Source organism: Oncorhynchus clarkii, unplaced genomic scaffold (genome assembly GCF_045791955.1).
Source record: "Oncorhynchus clarkii lewisi isolate Uvic-CL-2024 unplaced genomic scaffold, UVic_Ocla_1.0 unplaced_contig_6092_pilon_pilon, whole genome shotgun sequence".
Taxonomy (NCBI): Eukaryota; Metazoa; Chordata; class Actinopteri; order Salmoniformes; family Salmonidae; genus Oncorhynchus; species Oncorhynchus clarkii.
Window position 1 is genome coordinate 38,387 of NW_027258181.1, and position 22,112 is coordinate 60,498.

Here is a 22,112-nt window from a genome sequence, read left to right on the forward strand (position 1 = left end):
TGTTATACATTATTATAGTATTCTATATGATATTATTCTATACTATGTTATTCTATATTATAGTATTCTATATGATATTATTCTACACTATATTATACATTATAATAGTATTCTATATTATATTATTCTATACTATGTTATACATTATTATAGTATTCTATATTATATTATTCTATATTATACATTATTATATTATTCTACACTATATTATACATTGTTATAGTATTCTATATGATATTATTCTATATTATATTATTCTATTTTATATTATTCTACACTATATTATACATTATTATATTATTCTATATTATATTATTCTATACTATGTTATACATTATTATAGTATTCTATATGATATTATTCTATATTATATTATTCTATTTTCTATTATTCTATACTATGTTATACATTATTATAGTATTTTATATGATACTATTCTATATTATATTATTCTATTTTATATTATTCTATACTATGTTATACATTATTATAGTATTCTATTTTATATTATTCTATACTATGTTATACATTATTATAGTATTTTATATGATACTATTCTATATTATATTATTCTATATTATATTATTCTATACTATGTTATACATTATAATAGTATTCTATATTATATTATTCTATATTATACATTATTATATTATTCTACACTATATTATACATTGTTATAGTATTCTATATTATATTATTCTACACTATATTATACATTGTTATAGTATTCTATATTATATTATTCTACACTATATTATACATTGTTATAGTATTCTATATTATATTATTCTATATTATATTATTCTACACTATATTATACATTATTATAGTATTCTATATTATATTATTCTATATTATATTATTCTACACTATATTATATTATTCTACACTATATTCTACATTATTATAGTATTCTATATTATATTATTCTACACTATATTATACATTGTTATAGTATTCTATATTATATTATTCTACACTATATTATACATTGTTATAGTATTCTATATGATATTATTCTATACTATATTATACATTATTATAGTATTCTATATTATATTATTCTACACTATATTATACATTATAATAGTATTCTATATTATATTATTCTATATTATATTATACTACACTATTTTATAGTATTCTATATTATATTATTCTACACTATATTATACATTATTATAGTATTCTATATTATATTATTCTACACTATATTATGTTATTCTATATTATATTATTCTACACTATATTATGTTATTCTATATTATATTATTCTATATTATATGTTATTCTATATTATATTATTCTACACTATATTATACATTATAATAGTATTCTATATTATATTATATTATTCTACACTATATTATACATTATTATAGTATTCTATATGATATTATTCTATACTATGTTATACATTATTATATTATTCTATTTTATATTATTCTATACTATGTTATACATTATTATATTATTCTATTTTATATTATTCTATACTATGTTATACATTATAATAGTATTCTATATGATATTATTCTATATTATATTATTCTATATTATATTATTCTACACTATATTATACATTATAATAGTATTCTATATTATATTATTCTATACTATGTTATACATTATTATAGTATTCTATATGATATTATTCTATATTATATTATTCTATTTTATATTATTCTACACTATATTATACATTATTATAGTATTCTATATGATATTATTCTATATTATAGTATTCTATTTTATATTATTCTATACTATGTTATACATTATTATAGTATTCTATATGATATTATTCTATACTATGTTATTCTATATTATAGTATTCTATATGATATTATTCTACACTATATTATACATTATAATAGTATTCTATATTATATTATATTATTCTACACTATATTATATTATTCTATATTATACGTTATTATATTATTCTATATTCTATACTATATTATGTTATACGTTATTATATTATATATTACATTATTCTATACATTATTATAGTATTCTATATTATGTTATTCTATATTATATTATTCTATTTTATATTATTCTACACTATATTATACATTGTTATAGTATTCTATATGATATTATTCTATATTATATTATTCTATTTTATATTATTCTACACTATATCATACATTATAATAGTATTCTATATTATATTATTCTATATTATACATTATTATATTATTCTACACTATATTATACATTGTTATAGTATTCTATATTATATTATTCTACACTATATTATACATTATTATAGTATTCTATATTATATTATTCTACACTATATTATACATTGTTATAGTATTCTATATTATATTATTCTATACTATATTATGTTATTCTATATTATATTATTCTATATTATATTATTCTACACTATATTATACATTGTTATAGTATTCTATATTATATTATTCTATACTATATTATGTTATTCTATATTATATTATTCTATATTATATTATTCTACACTATATAATACATTATTATAGTATTCTATATTATATTATTCTACACTATATTATACATTATAATAGTATTCTATATTATATTATTCTATATTATATTATTCTACACTATATTATATTATTCAATATTATATTATTCTACACTATATTATACATTATTATATTATTCTACACTATATTATACATTATTATAGTATTCATTATTATATTATTCTACACTATATTATACATTGTTATAGTATTCTATATTATATTATTCTATACTATGTTATACATTATTATAGTATTCTATATGATATTATTCTATATTATATTATTCTATTTTATATTATTCTACACTATATTATACATTATTATAGTATTCTATATGATATTATTCTATATTATAGTATTCTATTTTATATTATTCTATACTATGTTATACATTATTATAGTATTCTATATGATATTATTCTATACTATGTTATTCTATATTATAGTATTCTATATGATATTATTCTACACTATATTATACATTATAATAGTATTCTATATTATATTATATTATTCTACACTATATTATATTATTCTATATTATACGTTATTATATTATTCTATATTCTATACTATATTATGTTATACGTTATTATATTATATATTACATTATTCTATACATTATACTATATTTAAATTTTTTAACCTTTATTTAACTAGGCAAGTCAGTTAAGAACAAATTCTTATTTACAATGATGGCCTACCGGGGAATGGGCTACCCTGCCGCCTCTACACTCTAACCACTAGGATACCCTGCCACCTCTACACTCTAACCACTAGGCTACCTGCCGCCTCTACACTCTAACCACTAGGCTACCTGCCGCCCCATTTTATATGATTCTATATTATATTATTATATATTATATTATACATTATTCTATATTATGTTTCACCTTGTAGAAGAGCAGGATGAAGTTGAGGGCAAAGGCGATGAAGAGAGCCAGGAAGCGCAGGTTGTAGAAGTTACGAGACAGATAGTTCTGGTTGGAGACAGAGAAACAGGTTGTAGAAGTTACGAGACAGATAGTTCTGGTTGGAGACAGAGAAACAGGTTGTAGAAGTTACAGGTCTGATAGTTCCGCTTGGAGACAGAGAAACAGGTTGTAGAAGTTACGAGACAGATAGTTCTGGTTGGAGACAGAGAAACAGGTTGTAGAAGTTACAGGTCTGATAGTTCCGCTTGGAGACAGGGAAATTGATCCATGGTCATGCATTGGTAATGTATTGTTAATGCGTAGATCATGATTGATAAGTAGTGGTCATGATTGATAATGCATTGGTAATGCATTGATCATGATTGATAATGTATTCATAGTGTATTGATCATGATTGATAATGTATTCATAATGTATTGCTCATGATTGATAATGTATTGGTAATGTACTCATATTGATCATGGGTGATAATGTATTGGTAATGTATTGATCACGGTTGATAATGTATTGGTAATGCATTGACAATGTATCAGCAATGTATTGATAATGTAGTGACAATGTATTGATAATGTATTGATAATGTATTGATCACGGTTGATAATGTATCGATAATGTATAGGTCATGCATTGGTCATGTATTGGTCATGTATTGATAATGCACAGGTAATGTATCGATAATGCATTGATCACGGGCCATAATGTATTGATAATGTACCGATAATGAATCGGCAATGTATTGATAACATATTGGTAATGTATTGATCACAGTTGATCATGTATTGATCATGTATTGGTAATGCATTGATAATGCATTGATCACAGTTTATAATGAATCGATAATGTATCGGTAATGTATTGGCAATGTATTGATAATGTATTGATCGCGGTCGATAATGTATCGATAATGTATCGGTAATGTATTGATAATGTATTGATCACGGTTGATAATGTATTGGTAATAGTCACCATGAATTTGATCCTCTGGATCTCCAGCTCATTCCAAAGCTCATAGCCCTCCTCCGCAGGTTTCTTCTCCTTCTTTGCCTTGGTCTTCAATGTTTCCTCCTTCACTTCCGGTTCTTCCTCTTTTACCACGGGCTCAGCCTCCTTCTCTGCCTTCTCTCCATTCTCATTGCTGGAGGACAATCCATCAATCAAATCCATCAATCAGTCAGTCAGCCAGTCAGTCAGTCAGTCAGTCAGTCAGTGAGTCAGTCAGTGAGTCAGTCAGTCAGTCAGTCAGTGAGTCAGTCAGTCAGTCAGTGAGTGAGTGAGTCAGTGAGTCAGTCAGTAAATGAGTCAGTCATTGAGTCAGTCAGTGAGTCAGTCAGTCAGTGAGTCAGTCAGTGAGTCAGTCAGTCAGTGAGTCAGTCAGTCAGTGAGTGAGTCAGTGAGTCAGTGAGTCAGTCAGTAAGTGAGTCAGTCAGTCAGTGAGTGAGTCAGTGAGTCAGTCAGTAAGTGAGTCAGTCAGTCAGTCAGTCAGTCATTGAGTCAGTCAGTCAGTCAGTCAGTCAGTGAGTCAGTCAGTCAGTCAGTCAGTCAGTCAGTCAGTCAGTCAGTCAGTCAGTCAGTGAGTGAGTGAGTCAGTGAGTCAGTCAGTAAGTGAGTGAGTGAGTAAACACGATAATTAAAACAAGAAAGAGAAGACTCACTCAGCCTTCTCCTCCTCTGGGGGTGTCTCTTCCTCTGGTTCTGGCTCTTGTATTTCTTCACCCTCTCCTCCGGACGTTGCTTCCAGCTACAACACACCACACACTGTCAACAACTGGCACAACACACTGTCATCAACTGGCACAACACACTGTCAACAACTGGCACAACATACTGTCATCAACTGGCACAACACACTGTCAACAACTGGCACAACACACTGTCATCAACTGGCACAATACACTGTAAACAACTGGCACAACACACTGTCAACAACTGGCACAACACACTGTCAACAACACACTGTCAACAACTGGCACAACACACTGTAAACAACTGGCACAACACACTGTCAACAACTGGAAAACTGGCACAGCACACTGTCAACAACTGGCACAACACACTGTCAGCAACTGGCACAACACACTGTCAACAACTGGCACAACACACTGTCAACAACTGGCACAATACACTGTAAACAACTGGCACAACACACACTGTCAACAACTGGCACAACACACACTGTCAACAACTGGCACAACACACTGTCAACAACTGGCACAACACACTGTCAACAACTGGCACAATATACTGTCAACAACTGGCACAACACACTGTCAACAACTGGCACAACACACACTGTCAACAACTGGCACAACACACTGTCAACAACTGGCACAATACACTGTCAACAACTGGCACAATACACTGTAAACAACTGGCACAACACACACTGTCAACAACTGGCACAACACACACTGTCAACAACTGGCACAACACACACTGTCAACAACTGGCACAACACACTGTCAACAACTGGCACAACACACTGTCAACAACTGGCACAATATACTGTCAACAACTGGCACAACACACTGTCAACAACTGGCACAACACACACTGTCAACAACTGGCACAACACACTGTCAACAACTGGCACAATACACTGTCAACAACTGGCACAATACACTGTAAACAACTGGCACAACACACACTGTCAACAACTGGCACAACACACACTGTCAACAACTGGCACAACACACTGTCAACAACTGGCACAACACACTGTCAACAACTGGCACAGCACACTGTCAACGACTGGCACAACACACTGTCAACAACTGGCACAACACACACTGTCAACAACTGGCACAACACACTGTCAACAACTGGCACAATACACTGTCAACAACTGGCACAGCACACTGTCAACAACTTGCAAAACACACTGTCAACAACTGGCACAACACACACTGTCAACAACTGGCACAACACACACTGTCAACAACTGGCACAACACACACTGTCAACAACTGGCACAACACACTGTCAACAACTGGCACAACACACTGTCAACAACTGGCACAACACACTGTCAACAACTGGCACAACTCACTGTCAACAACTAGTACAACACACTGTCAACAACTGGCACAACTCACTGTCAACAACTAGTACAACACACTGTCAACAACTGGCACAACTCACTGTCAACAACTAGTACAACACACTGTCAACAACTGGTACAAAATCCTCACAGTCTATCATGTATAAATAATATATAAATAACATAACTAAGGTGGTGAGTCTTGTCCTGATCATATGGCCGGATCAGGTCAGTTTTTTTATTTTTTATTTTTTTTATTTCACCTTTATTTAACCAGGTAGGCTAGTTGAGAACAAGTTCTCATTTGCAACTGCGACCTGGCCAAGATAAGGCATAGCAGTGTGAACAGACAACACAGAGTTACACATGGAGTAAACAATTAACAAGTCAATAACACAGTAGAAAAAAGGGGAGTCTATATATACATTGTGTGCAAAAGGCATGAGAAGGTAGGCAAATAATTACAATTATGCAGATTAACACTGGAGTGATAAATGATCAGATGGTTATGTACAGGTAGAGATATTGGTGTGCAAAAGAGCAGAAAAATAAATAAATAAAAACAGTATGGGGATGAGGTAGGTGAAAATGGGTGGGCTATTTACCAATAGACTATGTACAGCTGCAGCGATCGGTTAGCTGCTCAGATAGCAGATGTTTGAAGTTGGTGAGGGAGATAAAAGTCTCCAACTTCAGCGATTTTTGCAATTCGTTCCAGTCACAGGCAGCAGAGAACTGGAACGAAAGGCGGCCAAATTAGGTGTTGGCTTTAGGGATGATCAGTGAGATACACCTGCTGGAGCGCGTGCTACGGATGGGTGTTGCCATCGTAACCAGTGAACTGAGATAAGGCAGAGCTTTACCTAGCATGGACTTGTAGATGACCTGGAGCCAGTGGGTCTGGCGACGAATATGTAGCGAGGGCCAGCCGACTAGAGCATACAAGTCGCAGTGGTGGGTGGTATAAGGTGCTTTAGTGACAAAACGGATGGCACTGTGATAAACTGCATCCAGTTTGCTGAGTAGAGTGTTGGAAGCAATTTTGTAGATGACATCGCCGAAGTCGAGGATCGGTAGGATAGTCAGTTTTACTAGGGTAAGTTTGGCGGCGTGAGTGAAGGAGGCTTTGTTGCGGAATAGAAAGCCGACTCTTGATTTGATTTTCGATTGGAGATGTTTGATATGGGTCTTTAAGTGGTTAGGAAAACATACGAATTGTTATAATACAGTGCCCTCCGTAATTATTGGGACATATACATGTTTCCTTATCATTTTGACTGTATACTTCAACAGTTTGAAATCAAACCATGAGTATGAGGTGAAAGTGGACAATGTCAGCTTTAATTTGAGGGTATTTTCATTCATATCGGGTGAACCGTTTAGAAATTACAGCCCTTTTTGTACATAACCCCCCCCCCCATCCCCCCGCCATTTTAGGGGACCAAAAGTATTCAAACACATTCACTTATATGTGTATTTATGTATTAAAAAGTTTAGTATTTGTTCCCATATTCATAGAACAGAATGATTACATGAAGCTTATGACTCTACAAACTTTTTGGATGCATTTGCTGTTTGTTTTGGTTGTGTTTCACGTTATTTTGTGCCCAATAGAAATGAATGGTGAATAATGTATTGTGTCAATATGGAATTTGATTTAAAATCGTAACTTTTGGAGTATAGAGCTAAAAGAAGAAAACGTGCTGCATTGTTCCAATAATTACAGAGGGTACCGTAACATAATAAATAAATAAATAAATAATAATAATATATAAAAAAACATCATGGGTGTAAACTCACCAGTTTCCTCTTGAGCAGTGGGGTTCCTTCTGGAGTAGGGGGCTCTACAGTTGTGGTCTCCCCAAAGTCTCCCAGCCCTCCAGGGGTGTCGAACCCAGGCATCCGTCCTCCCTCCTTCTCCTCACCATCCCCTCCCTCCTCTCCTTCCTCTCCTCCTCCCACGTCTCTTTCCTCTCCTCCGTCTATCCCCTCCTGACCCTCGTCGGCACCTGGCTCAGGTGGCAGTTCATCGTGCACCTCATCTTGCGTTGGGTCCGGCATACTGGCCAAAAGCTCAGTCACCGTGATCTTCTTGGCACCCTCTACCAGTTCTCCTCCAAACAGGGTGCTCCAGATCAGCATAAAGAAGCCCTTACACACACTGTAGATGAAAGACAGGATACCAAACAGGATGGTGTAGATGAACGTGGCCAAGCCCACCACCATATCCTTCAGAGTCATCTTCCTAAGCTTGCGGTAGCGCCGCCGTAGATTCCTGAAGGTGAACATGTTGAAGAAGTTCACCACGCTTGTCAGGAAGTCAGAGAACGCCGAGCTCGACTCGGGAGCAATCTCTTCTCCATTTTCGTCCAACTCTCCTCCTCCTCCTCCTCCTTCTTCCTCTTCATCCTCTGAGTCTACCACCTCCTCTTCCTCCTCCTCAGAAATCTGTGAGGCGATGTTCATCTCAAAGATGGTGTCCTCGCAGAAGTTGACAAACAACTCCATCTTCTCGCTCTCCCCGCCCTCGTTCACCACGTCGAAGATGAACTGTCTCTTGGACTCTCTGACCTGCGGCATCTCCCACTGGTTCCTGTTGGCCTCGCTGATCTCAAAATAGATCCTCTCGATTTTCCTGCTCGCTCCCATGATCTCTATCCGGCCAAGGAAGGGTCTAAAGTAGTTGAGGACGCTCTCGGCTTGCTCAAGAAAGTTCTGTAGTCGCGTATCGTGGGGTACGTGCTCAGACAGGTTGGTGAGCAGTACGGCGATGTTGAACCCGATGTCCTTGGCCGGCTCCTGAAAGCGGTCGGCGAACTCCTCAAAGTTGATCATCTCGTTCTCGTCGGCCTCGGAACAAGACAGAAGAAACTGGATCTCAGACGGAGAGTACTGCTTCTGGCTGTCCATGGCCTGAAAGGAAGGAATAACATGGAATGAATCAAAACGTAAATTTGCCTCAGCCATGTGAGTACAACAACACACACATTTAAAACACAATCAAAACCAGTGTATTTCCATGGTCCATGTTTTTTTCTTTTGGCAAGTGAGTGGGCAGCTAGGGAAAAATATTGTCGGGACATACATTGGGATCTCCAAAGGCACAAAATAGGAAAATACATACATGTGGTGACTTTAATGCCCTCAACAGAACCCCAAGTCATGTAGTCAACCTGAAACGAGCCCATTGGCTTGATAGTGAACAGGGGCGGCAGGGTAGCCTAGTGGTTAGAGCGTTGGACTACTAGTAACCGAAAGGTTGCAAGTTCGAATCCCTGAGCTGACAAGGTACAAATCTGTCGTTCTGCCCCTGAACAGGCAGTTAACCCACTGATCCTAGGCCGTCACTGAAAATAAGAATTTGTTCTGAACTGACATGCCTAGTTAAATGAAGGTAAAAAAAAACACAGCTGGGCTGGTTAAGAGCGTGGCTGGTTACTTTTCCCCTCACCCAAGAGGACTGAGGGAGCATATAGCTCTGTTTTAACACTTACATTTGATTCTTGAAGAGATTATTAGGATGTAACTTCATAGGGGGAAAAAAAGCTATTTTGTTTAGAATTGACTTTGTCTCATGAGCCTTTTTTTTACTAGAAACCTAGTCTAGCTCTAGTCAGTGGCAGCACGGTCTGTCACAGTACAATGCATATACACTGAATAAAAACATGCTCTTTCCACGACACAGATTGACCAGGTGAATTCAGGAGAAAGATCCCGTATTAATGACACCTGTTAAATCCACTTCAATCCGTGTAAATGAAGAGGAGGAGACAGGGTTAAATAAGGATTTTTAAGCATTGAGACCATTAAGAGACATGGATAGGGTATGTGTGTCTTTCAGAAGGTGAATGGGCAAGACAAAATATTTAAGTGCTTTTGAACGGCGTATGGTAGTAGGTGCCAGGCGCACCGGTTTGAGTGTGTCAAGAACTGCAACGCTGCTGGGTTTTTCACACTCAACAGTTTTCCACATGTATCAAAAGTGGTCCACCACCCAAAGGACATCCAGCCAACTTGACACAATTGTGGGAAGCATGGGAGTCCACATGGGCCAGCGTCCCTGTGGAACGCGTTAGACACCTTGTAGAGTCCATGACCCGACGAATGGTGGCTAATCTGAGGGGGGAGAGGGGGACAACTCGATATTGGGAAGGTGTTCCTAACGTTTTGTAGACTCAGTGTGTACCTTGTAGAAGTCCTTCTTGGAGATGAGGCCTCGGGGGTCGGTCACGTAGTCTCGGAAGGCGTCAGACCCCGTGATGTCCTTCAGCTTGAGGAACATGTCGAAGAACTTGAGGATCATCTCCACGTTACTGGAGGACTCCACTAGCATGTCCACCATCTGACGGGCGATGGTGCCGTTCACCACGTTGCCTAGCGACAAGGATTGTCGACACCCCCCCCCAAAAAAAGCTCATTTGGTCAAAAGCAAAATTACAAATAAGCAAAGCAGATCCCTACAGCACCTCAAATATATTCAAAGAAATAGCAGAGAATGTTTAAAAATACGAGCTATTATAGTCTCCAGATATGTTTTAACTGTTCCAGTTGAACAATGACATTCCAAGTACAAATACAACAAAGTACACACACTTATTAAGGGTAAAAACATGTTTTGAGTAAAATATATATATATATATTTTTTTTACACACAATTGCAAAATTCAAAGGTTTGACAATCGAACAGTTGGTCTGATGGTGCACTCTGATGTCTCCGGCCTCCCCCGTTGTATGTGGGAACAATAGTGGACAAAAATGGTAAGCCCCCCCCCCCCCCCCCCCCCCCCCCCTCCTCTGACAAGTGTCATGTCAGAGGACTCCTGGACCACGTATTGAGATGTGCTTGCTATTTGTTAAGTCAATCAGGTGATAAATTAGGTTCTAGGGAGGCTGGAGTGGGACCAGATCTGGGACCAATGCCTTTTACCTTCCAGTAGAGACAACAGCATGACCACCATGTCTTTCTGCAGGTCCAGGAGTTCCTTCAGCAGACCAATCTGACTGGAGTCCTGCAATAAAGAATACACACGAACACAAGCATAGAGAGGACAGTTGTCTCATAAGAAACTCATCAGTTTATTTTTCTTCATTGACCATTACTTTGTGTGTCACTGTCCACTGGTAAATATCTCAGATCATAACAGATCTTACATAGCTGAAACCTGTGGCTAGTTGTGTCCCTAATAAAACACTTCTTTGGGCCAAGCAGTGGACTAAGTGTAGTGAATGAATCAGGTGACAGAGAGCTGCTGGCACAGAGAGGATGAGGAGGATGAAGGTGAGGCTGACCTCACCTCGTTGGGGGTTCTACACCTCACCTCGTTGGGGGTTCTACACCTCCCCTCGAAGTGGGTTCTACACCTCACCCCATAATGGGTTCTACACCTCACAGTGGGTTCTACACCTCACCTCATTGGGGGTTCTACACCTCACTTCATTGGGGGTTCTACACCTCACCTCGGTGGGGGTTCTACACCTCAACTCGAAGTGGGTTCTACACCTCACCTCGAAGTGGGTTCTACACCTCACAGTGGGTTCTACACCTCACCTCATTGGGGGTTCTACACCTCACCTCGTTGGGGGTTCTACACCTCACCTCATAATGGGTTCTACACCTCACCTCGTTGGGGGTTCTACACCTCACCTCATAATGGGTTCTACACCTCACCTCGTAGGGGGTTCTACACCTCACCTCGTAGTGGGTTCTACACCTCACCTCGTAGTGGGTTCTACATCTCACCTCGTTGGGGGTTCTACACCTCACCTCGTTGGGGGTTCTACACCTCACCTCGTAGGTGGTTCTACACCTTACCTCGTAGGTGGTTCTACACCTTACCTCGTAGGGGGTTCTACACCTCACCTCGTAGGGGGTTCTACACCTTACCTCGTAGGGGGTTCTACACCTAACCTCGTAGGGGGTTCTACACCTCACCTCGTAGGGGGTTCTACACCTCACCTCGTAGTGGGTTCTACACCTCACCTTGTAGTGGGTTCTACACCTCACCTTGTTGGGGGTTCTAAACCTCACCTCGTTGGGGGTTCTACACCTCACCTCGTAGTGGGTTCTACACCTCACCTCGTTGGGGGTTCTACACCTCACCTCGTAGTGGGTTCTACACCTCACCCCTTATTGGGTTCTACACCTCACCTCGTAGTGGGTTCTACACCTCACCTCATTGGAGGTTCTACACCTCACCTCGTAGGGGGTTCTACACCTCACCTCGTAGTGGGTTCTACACCTCACCTTGTAGTGGGTTCTACACCTCACCTTGTTGGGGGTTCTAAACCTCACCTCGTTGGGGGTTCTACACCTCACCTCGTAGTGGGTTCTACACCTCACCTCATTGGGGGTTCTACACCTCACCTCGAAGTGGGTTCTACACCTCACCCCATAATGGGTTCTACACCTCACCTCGTAGTGGGTTCTACACCTCACCTCATTGGAGGTTCTACACCTCACCTCATAATGGGTTCTACACCTCACCTCGAAGTGGGTTCTACACCTCACCCCATAATGGGTTCTACACCTCACCTCATTGGGGGTTCTACACCTCACCTCATTGGGGGTTCTACACCTCACCTCGTAGTGGTTTCTACACCTCACCTCATAATGGGTTCTACAACTTTTAGTAGTAGGTTCTACACCTCACCTCGTAGTGGGTTCTACACCTCACCTCGTTGGGGGTTCTACACCTCACCTCGTTGGGGGTTCTACACCTCACCTCGTAGGGGGTTCTACACCTCACCTCGTAGGGGGTTCTACACCTCACCTCTTAGGGGGTTCTATACCTCACCTCGTAGTGGGTTCTACACCTCACCTCGTTGGGGGTTCTACACCTCACCTCGTTGGGGGTTCTACACCTCACTCCATTGGGGGTTCTAAACCTCACCTCGTAGTGGGTTCTACACCTCACCTTGTAGTGGGTTCTACACCTCACCTCATAGTGGGTTCTACACCTTACCTCGTAGTGGGTTCTACTCCAGAATCGATCCTGGGTTTGCATTTGAACAAACAACACAGATATGCATTTTAAACATCTCATCTCAGGTATCATACACATAATAGACACATAGAGATGAACAGGCAGACTGACACACATGGAGGCAGACTGACAGATATGGAGGCAGACTGACAGATATGGAGGCAGACTGACAGATATGGAGATAGACTGACAAAGAAAGAGATGTGGAGATGGGGAGACAGACAGACAGACAGACAGACAGACAGACAGACAGACAGACAGACAGACAGACAAACAGACGTGGAGATGGGGAGACAGACAGACAGACAGACAGACAGACAGACAGACAGACAGACAGATGTGGAGATGGGGAGACAGACAGACAGACAGACAGCTCTATCTAGGAACAGTAAGACAGGAGGGGAGACAGCACTGAGCTGACCAGCATATCCTCTCCCCTTCTGTCTGAATGCTGGTTGCAATATGAACATATTCATAACACCAACGTGTACACTAGCTAAGTGGTAACACACACTAGTCTGTGGGCTCACTCAGTGCAGACCTACACCACCAGCCAACCAGATGGAGTAAAAGAAAACACCCGGGCCTCCCAGGAACTAGTCCGAAGTTACTGCTGCTCATCTTTGCTGATTTGTTTAGGTGGGTTTTGTTTTTGCTTTCTCTATCACATGCACTTGTAACTCTGCAACTAAAAGTATGCAGAATTTGCACGAAAAACTCAAGACCTGACCATGACAATGCCAACCACTATTATCGTCCACATTAGAAAAGGTACTAGCTAGGTGTCGCAGTTCTGAAGCCGAGACAGAGAAGAGTGCAGTCCAGCTGTCGATCAAAGCACCAGTCCATGGCACCCTACCAAGCCCCGAAAGATTGCTATCAGAACTCATTTTGGGAATATCAACTCAGATAATTCTGGGAAACTGGCGTGGCCACTATACTCCAAACAGCCCTGGGAGACTGGGGTGACCACTATACTCCAAACAGCCCTGGGAGACTGGGGTGACCACTATACTCCAAACAGCCCTGGGAGACTGGGGTGGCCACTATACTCCAAACAGCCCTGGGAGACTGGGGTGACCACTATACTCCAAACAGCCCTGGGAGACTGGGGTGACCACTATACTCCAAACAGCCCTGGGAGACTGGGGTGACCACTATACTCCAAACAGCCCTGGGAGACTGGGGTGGCCACTATACTCCAAACAGCCCTGGGAGACTGGGGTGACCACTATACTCCTAACAGCCCTGACCACTATACTCCAAACAGCCCTGGGAGACTGGGGTGACCACTATACTCCTAACAGCCCTGGGAGACTGGGGTGACCACTATACTCCTAACAGCCCTGACCACTATACTCCAAACAGCCCTGGGAGACTGGGGTGACCACTATACTCCAAACAGCCCTGGGAGACTGGGGTGACCACTATACTCCAAACAGCCCTGGGAGACTGGGGTGGCCACTATACTCCAAACAGCCCTGGGAGACTGGGGTAACCACTATACTCCAAACAGCCCTGGGAGACTGGGGTGACCACTATACTCCAAACAGCCCTGGGAGACTGGGGTGACCACTATACTCCAAACAGCCCTGGGAGACTGGGGTGGCCACTATGCTCCAAACAGCCCTGGGAGACTGGGGTGACCACTATACTCCAAACAGCCCTGGGAGACTGGGGTGACCACTATACTCCAAACAGCCCTGACCACTATACTCCAAACAGCCCAGGGAGACTGGGGTAACCACTATACTCCAAACAGCCCTGACCGCTATACTCCAAACAGCCCTGGGAGACTGGGGTGACCACTATACTCCAAACAGCCCTGGGAGACGGGTGACCACTATACTCCAAACAGCCCTGGGAGACTGGGGTGACCACTATACTCCAAACAGCCCTGGGAGACTGGGGTGACCACTATACTCCAAACAGCCCTGGGAGACTGGGGTGGCCACTATGCTCCAAACAGCCCTGGGAGACTGGGGTGACCACTATACTCCAAACAGCCCTGGGAGACTGGGGTGGCCACTATACTCCAAACAGCCCTGGGAGACTGGGGTGACCACTGTACTCCAAACAGCCCTGGGAGACTGGGGTGACCACTATGCACCAAACAGCCCTGGGAGACTGGGGTGACCACTATACTCCTAACAGCCCTGACCACTATACTCCAAACAGCCCTGGGAGACGGGTGACCACTATACTCCAAACAGCCCTGGGAGACTGGGGTGACCACTATACTCCAAACAGCCCTGGGAGACTGGGGTGACCACTATACTCCAAACAGCCCTGGGAGACTGGGGTGGCCACTATGCTCCAAACAGCCCTGGGAGACTGGGGTGACCACTATACTCCAAACAGCCCTGGGAGACTGGGGTGGCCACTATACTCCAAACAGCTCTGGGAGACTGGGGTAATCACTATACTCCAAACAGCCCTGGGAGACTGGGGTGGCCACTATGCTTCAAAAATGTTCCTTTGTGGAAACTGTTCTGTTAATAGAAACACCCGTGTTTAGGTAGATTCTCCAGCTGGTAGACAGAGGCTTTTAGTGGGTGTCAGGAGGAAATCATTTTCAGACTACTGGTAGAGTCAGACTGTCTGCATTGTTAGTTCGTTTTTTTGCTCTCTTTTTTGTCCCGGGGCTTCATTTATAACCCTTACGTAAGGGTAGCCCAGTGGGCCGATCTAACTTGGGTTTTTTTGTGCAAATGATCATTATCTGGCTAATAATGGGGGCCTTAAGCAAAAAAATGGTCCGGTGTATTAGAAATGCCTGTGCCAATTTCTGGTCCCAGTCTGCCCCTGCCCCAACCTAAAAACTTAAAGTAGTTACAGTTACAGTTCTATTTCTCCTGTGTTTTTGTCCTTCTTTACTTTTTGATATTTATCACTGCAAGAAAGACGTTTCACTGTACTTGTGTACGTGACAATTAAATCGTACAACTTGAAACTTGACACATGAGCCTACTTCAACTACTTCAGCTAATATCGGAAATATGAACTCATCCCGATCAGAAAAGATGAGGAATATATTCTGCAATGGTTATGAAAATTAAATAAATAGGAAAAAGATTCCTATGTCTAATTATAAGATTCATATGTCTAATTATAAGATTCATATGTCTAATTATAAGATTCATATGTCTAATTATAAGATTCATATGTCTAATTATAAGATTCCTATGTCTAATTATAAGATTCATATGTCTAATTATAAGATTCCTATGTCTAATTATAAGATTCATATGTCTAATTATAAGATTCCTATGTCTAATTATAAGATTCATATGTCTAATTATAAGATTCATATGTCTAATTATAAGATTCCTATGTCTAATTATAAGATTCATATGTCTAATTATAAGATTCATATGTCTAATTATAAGATTCATATGTCTAATTATAAGATTCCTATGTCTAATTATAAGATTCATATGTCTAATTATAAGATTCCTATGTCTAATTATAAGATTCCTATGTCTAATTATAAGATTCCTATGTCTAATTATAAGATTCATATGTCTAATTATAAGATGTATTTGTCTAATTATAAGATTAATATGTCTAATTATAAGATTCCTATGTCTAATTATAAGATTCCTATGTCAAATAATTTTAGATTCTAAAAATAACACAAACTTTAATTCCCACTAATGGCAAATAGTTGTATTCTTGTTAAGAGGTTTTCCTGTTAGTAGTAGTCATCATATCCCCCATTTGCACAAAATACTTTCTTGCCAGTTTGCAATACAATATTTTACCCAGTAGCAGATGTGCGTACGCATGATCTAAAGTTTGCAGGTAGGTGAGCACATTCTCAAGTCAAGTTAAATTTGTATAAATGCCAACGTTTCCATGAAATGAAAACTTTTACACGTACATTTTGGGGAATATTTTGTACGTACGCAAGGTTTATAAATGAGTCCCCAGAGAAGGTGCAGAAAAACATGATCTAAAAAAAAATATTGCCTTTAAATAGACAACAAATGAGAAGATGAGGTAAATGAAGATGAAAGATGAAGATCAGTACAGAAGGAAGCGAAGCGTGGAGGGGGATCGAGGGGAGGCGAGGTGTGGAGGGGGATCGAGGGGAAGTGTGGGGTGGAGGGGGATCGAGGGGAAGCGAGGCGTGGAGGGGGATCGAGGGGAAGCGAGGCGTGGAGGGGGATCGAGGGGAAGCGAGGCGTGGAGGGGGATCGAGAGGGGAAGCGAGGCGTGGAGGGTTATCGAGGGGAAGCGAGGCGTGGAGGGGGATCGAGGGGAAGCGAGGCGTGGAGGGGGATTGAGGGGAAGTGAGGCGTGGAGGGGGATCGAGGGGAAGCGAGGCGTGGAGGGGGATCGAGGGGAAGCGAGGCGTGGAGGGGGATCGAGGGGAAGCGAAGTGTGGAGGGGTAGCTTATTTGAAGAAGTATGGGATGATTACTGAGATGGCTATAGTTGGGATAGCGATGCTTAAGATAGCTATAGTTTGGATAACTATGGTAAAGATAGCTAAGGTTGGGATAGCTATGGTTGGGATAGCTATGGTTGGGATAGCTATGGTTGGAATAGCTATGATTAAGATGGCTATGGTTGGGAAAGCGATGATTAAGATGGTTGTGGTTGGGATAGCTATGGTTGGGATAACAATGGTTGGGATAGCTATGATGAAGATGGCTATGGTTGGGATAGCTATGGTTGGGATAACAATGGTTGGGATAGCTATGATGAAGATGACTATGGTTGGGATAGCTATGGTTGGGATAGCTATGGTTGGGATAGCTATGATTAAGATGGCTATGGTTGGGATAGCTATGGTTGGGATAGCTATGGTTGGGAAAGCTATGGTTGGGATAGCTATGATTAAGATGGCTATGGTTGGGATAGCTATGGTTGGGATAGCTATGGTTGGGATAGCTATGGGGGGTGAAACAAAGATTCTTACGCCAAGTCGAAGTCCGGGGTCGGCTTGCATCTGACAGGGTTATAATACATGTTAATAAAAATGTTAACCACCAACATTTTTATTAATTTTTGTATTTTTTGACATCTGTCCCCTGGCGTCCTAAAATATTAGTTGGATTTCAAGTGTCACGGCTTTCTCTCAAACTGCTGTGCATCTGTGGTAGCAGGAAGGAGATGAGGTGCAGAGTCAGACAGACAGACAGACAGACATACAGACAGACAGACAGACAGACAGACAGACAGACAGACAGACAGACAGACAGACAGACAGGCAGGCAGGCAGGCAGACAGAAAGGGAGACAGACAGACAGTCAGTCAGACAGTCAGAGACAGACAGACAGACAGACAGACAGACAGACAGACAGACAGACAGACAGACAGAGAGGGAAACAGACAGACAGACAGAAAGGGAGACAGAAAGGGAGACAGACAGACAGTCAGAGTCAGTCAGACAGTCATACAGACAGACAGACAGACAGACAGACAGACAGACAGACAGACAGACAGACAGACAGATAGTCGTCAAGCACACAGTCAGTCAGTCAGACAGACAGACAGTCAGAGACAGACAGACAGGCAGACAGGCAGACAGGCAGACAGACAGACAGACAGTCAGAGACAGACAGACAAGCAGACAGGCAGACAGGCAGGCAGACAGACAGACTATCTACTATCTAGTCCGTGCCATTCTAGGACCTACAGGTTGTATCGCTTGTACTGCAGTATTTCACTAGTTGATCGTGTCAGCTCCACTCTCCTAGTCATTCTCTATGGTCACACACATCCCATTCTCTAATCACTAGTGCAAAGAGCAGGACATAGGCAGGTAGCCTGCAGGTAGGTCTTTGTGTACTTTACCGGATGATTAGGTCCTTTAACATTCCATGTTATGGATGACAACAGAGGTGAACAAACAGACCTGGATACCAGGCTGAAGGGCATGGGTTTATAGAGTCAGTCAGCCTGTCTATGTGTGTGTGTATGAGCAATAGAAATAAATACAGAGAGAAAAAACTCCTACATACACCTACATACTACTACATACTACTACATACTACTACATACTCCTACATACTAATACATACTACTACATACTCCTACATACTACTACATACTACTACATACTCCTACATACCCCTACATACTACTACATACTACTACATACTACTACATACTCCTACATACCCCTACATACTCCTACATACCCCTAAATACCCCTACATACTCCTACATACCCCTAAATACTCCTACATACCCCTAAATACCCCTACATACCCCTACATACACCTACATACCACTAAATACTCCTACATACTCCTACATACCCCTACATACCCCTACATACACCTACATACCACTAAATACTCCTACATACTCCTACATACCCCTACATACCCCTACATACACCTACATACCACTAAATACTCCTACATACTCCTACATACCCCTACATACCCCTACATACACCTACATACCACTAAATACTCCTACATACTCCTACATACCCCTACATACCCCTACATACACCTACATACCACTAAATACTCCTACATACTCCTACATACCCCTACATACTCTTAAATACTACTACATACTACTACATACCCCTACATACTCCTACATACCCCTACATACTACTATGGTAGGGGTATGTAGGAATAGGAGATCCAAACGAAGTCTACGTGGGGGGGAGATCCAAACAAAGTCTACGTGAGGGGGGGAGGGGGGGGGGGGAATGGAGATCCAAACGAAGTCTACGTGAGGGGGGGGGGGGGGAGAAATGGAGATCCAAACGAAGTCTACGTGAGGGGGGAGATCCAAACTAAGTCTACGTGGGGGGGGGGGGGAGATCCAAACGAAGTCTACGTGAGGGGGGAGATCCAAACGAAGTCTACGTGGGGGGGGAGAAATGGAGATCCAAACGAAGTCTACGTGGGGGGGGGGGGGGGGGGGAATGGAGATCCAAACGAAGTCTACGGGGGGGGGGGGGGGGGGGGGGGGAATGGAGATCCAAACGAAGTCTACGGGGGGCGGGGGGAAATGGAGATCCAAACGAAGTCTACGTGGGGGGGGATGGAGATCCAAACGAAGTCTACGGGGGGGGGGGGGGGGAAATGGAGATCCAAACGAAGTCTACGTGGGGGGGAAGGAGATCCAAACGAAGTCTACGTGAGGGGGGGGGGGGGGGGGGGAATGGAGATCCAAACGAAGTCTACGTGGGGGGGGGGAAATGGAGATCCAAACGAAGTCTACGGGGGGGGGGGGAATGGAGATCCAAACGAAGTCTACGTGGGGGGGGTGGAGATCCAAACGAAGTCTACGGGGGGGGGGGGGAAATGGAGATCCAAACGAAGTCTACGGGGGGGGGGAATGGAGATCCAAACGAAGTCTACGTGGGGGGGGAATGGAGATCCAAACGAAGTCTACGGGGGGGGGGGGGGGTGGAGATCCAAACGAAGTCTACGGGGGGCGGGGGGAAATGGAGATCCAAACGAAGTCTACGTGGGGGGGGGATGGAGATCCAAACGAAGTCTACGGGGGGGGGGGAAATGGAGATCCAAACGAAGTCTACGTGGGGGGGATGGAGATCCAAACGAAGTCTACGGGGGGGGGGGGGGGGGGGGGGGAATGGAGATCCAAACGAAGTCTACGTGGGGGGGAAATGGGGGACGTCGACTGAGTCCAAATTAGGATCGTAGATGGTTCTGAAATAGAATGTTCATCTAAACTGGGGTCTCGAAATTCACTGTCAGTAACATTTGCAGAATTAGCTAAAGACCCATTCACACCAGATGTATTAGTAGTAATGGCGTGGGTTTAAGACTAAGGGTTGTTTAACTCTTATCCATTCATATATCAAACCTCTACAAGGAACAACCTGATCAATTAACAGGTGTATCCCCCAGTTGTGAATGTGACTTGTGGCCAGCAAGCTCATTTAAATATTTCACAATAGAAGGAAACTAGCTTTCTATATGATTACTGTGAACAATGTGCACAAAACCATTTCTACAAACTGTCAAACATGTGTAAACCGTATCTAGGGAGTAATCTACTGTAGCTAGCGGATTCTACTACAGTAATCTACTGTAGCTAGCTGATTCTACTACAGTAATCTACTGTAGCTAGCGGATTCTACTACAGTAATCTACTGTAGCTAGCTGATTCTACTATCTAGGGAGTAATCTACTGTAGCTAGCGGATTCTACTACAGTAATCTACTGTAGCTAGCGGATTCTACTACAGTAATCTACTGTAGCTATCTGATTCTACTACAGTAATCTACTGTAGCTAGCTGATTCTACTATAGTAATCTACTGTAGCTAGCTGATTCTACTATAGTAATCTACTGTAGCTAGCTGATTCTACTATCTAGAGAGTAATCTACTGTAGCTAGCGGATTCTAATACAGTAATCTACTGTAGCTAGCTGATTCTACTATCTAGGGAGTAATCTACTGTAGCTAGCGGATTCTACTACAGTAATCTACTGTAGCGAGCTGATTCTACTACAGTAATTTACTGTAGCTAGCTGATTCTACTACAGTAATCTACTGTAGCTAGCTGATTCTACTACAGTAATCTACTGTAGCTAGCTGATTCTACTATCTAGGGAGTAATATACTGTAGCTAGCGGATTCTACTACAGTAATCTACTGTAGCTAGCTGATTCTACTACAGTA

General features: G+C 41.3%; 1 protein-coding gene across 1 annotated transcript in view; it reads right to left on the minus strand.

Moving 5' to 3' along the window:
- Positions 1–22,112, minus strand: part of LOC139395913 (ryanodine receptor 1-like) — a gene marked incomplete at its 3' end in the record, with an annotated part of 92,170 nt that overhangs the window by 38,265 nt on the left and 31,793 nt on the right. The window contains 6 exon segments of the mRNA XM_071143224.1: positions 3,422–3,508; positions 4,430–4,598; positions 5,116–5,201; positions 8,301–9,413; positions 10,687–10,874; positions 11,428–11,509. Coding sequence (XP_070999325.1) covers positions 3,422–3,508; positions 4,430–4,598; positions 5,116–5,201; positions 8,301–9,413; positions 10,687–10,874; positions 11,428–11,509 — 1,725 coding nt within the window.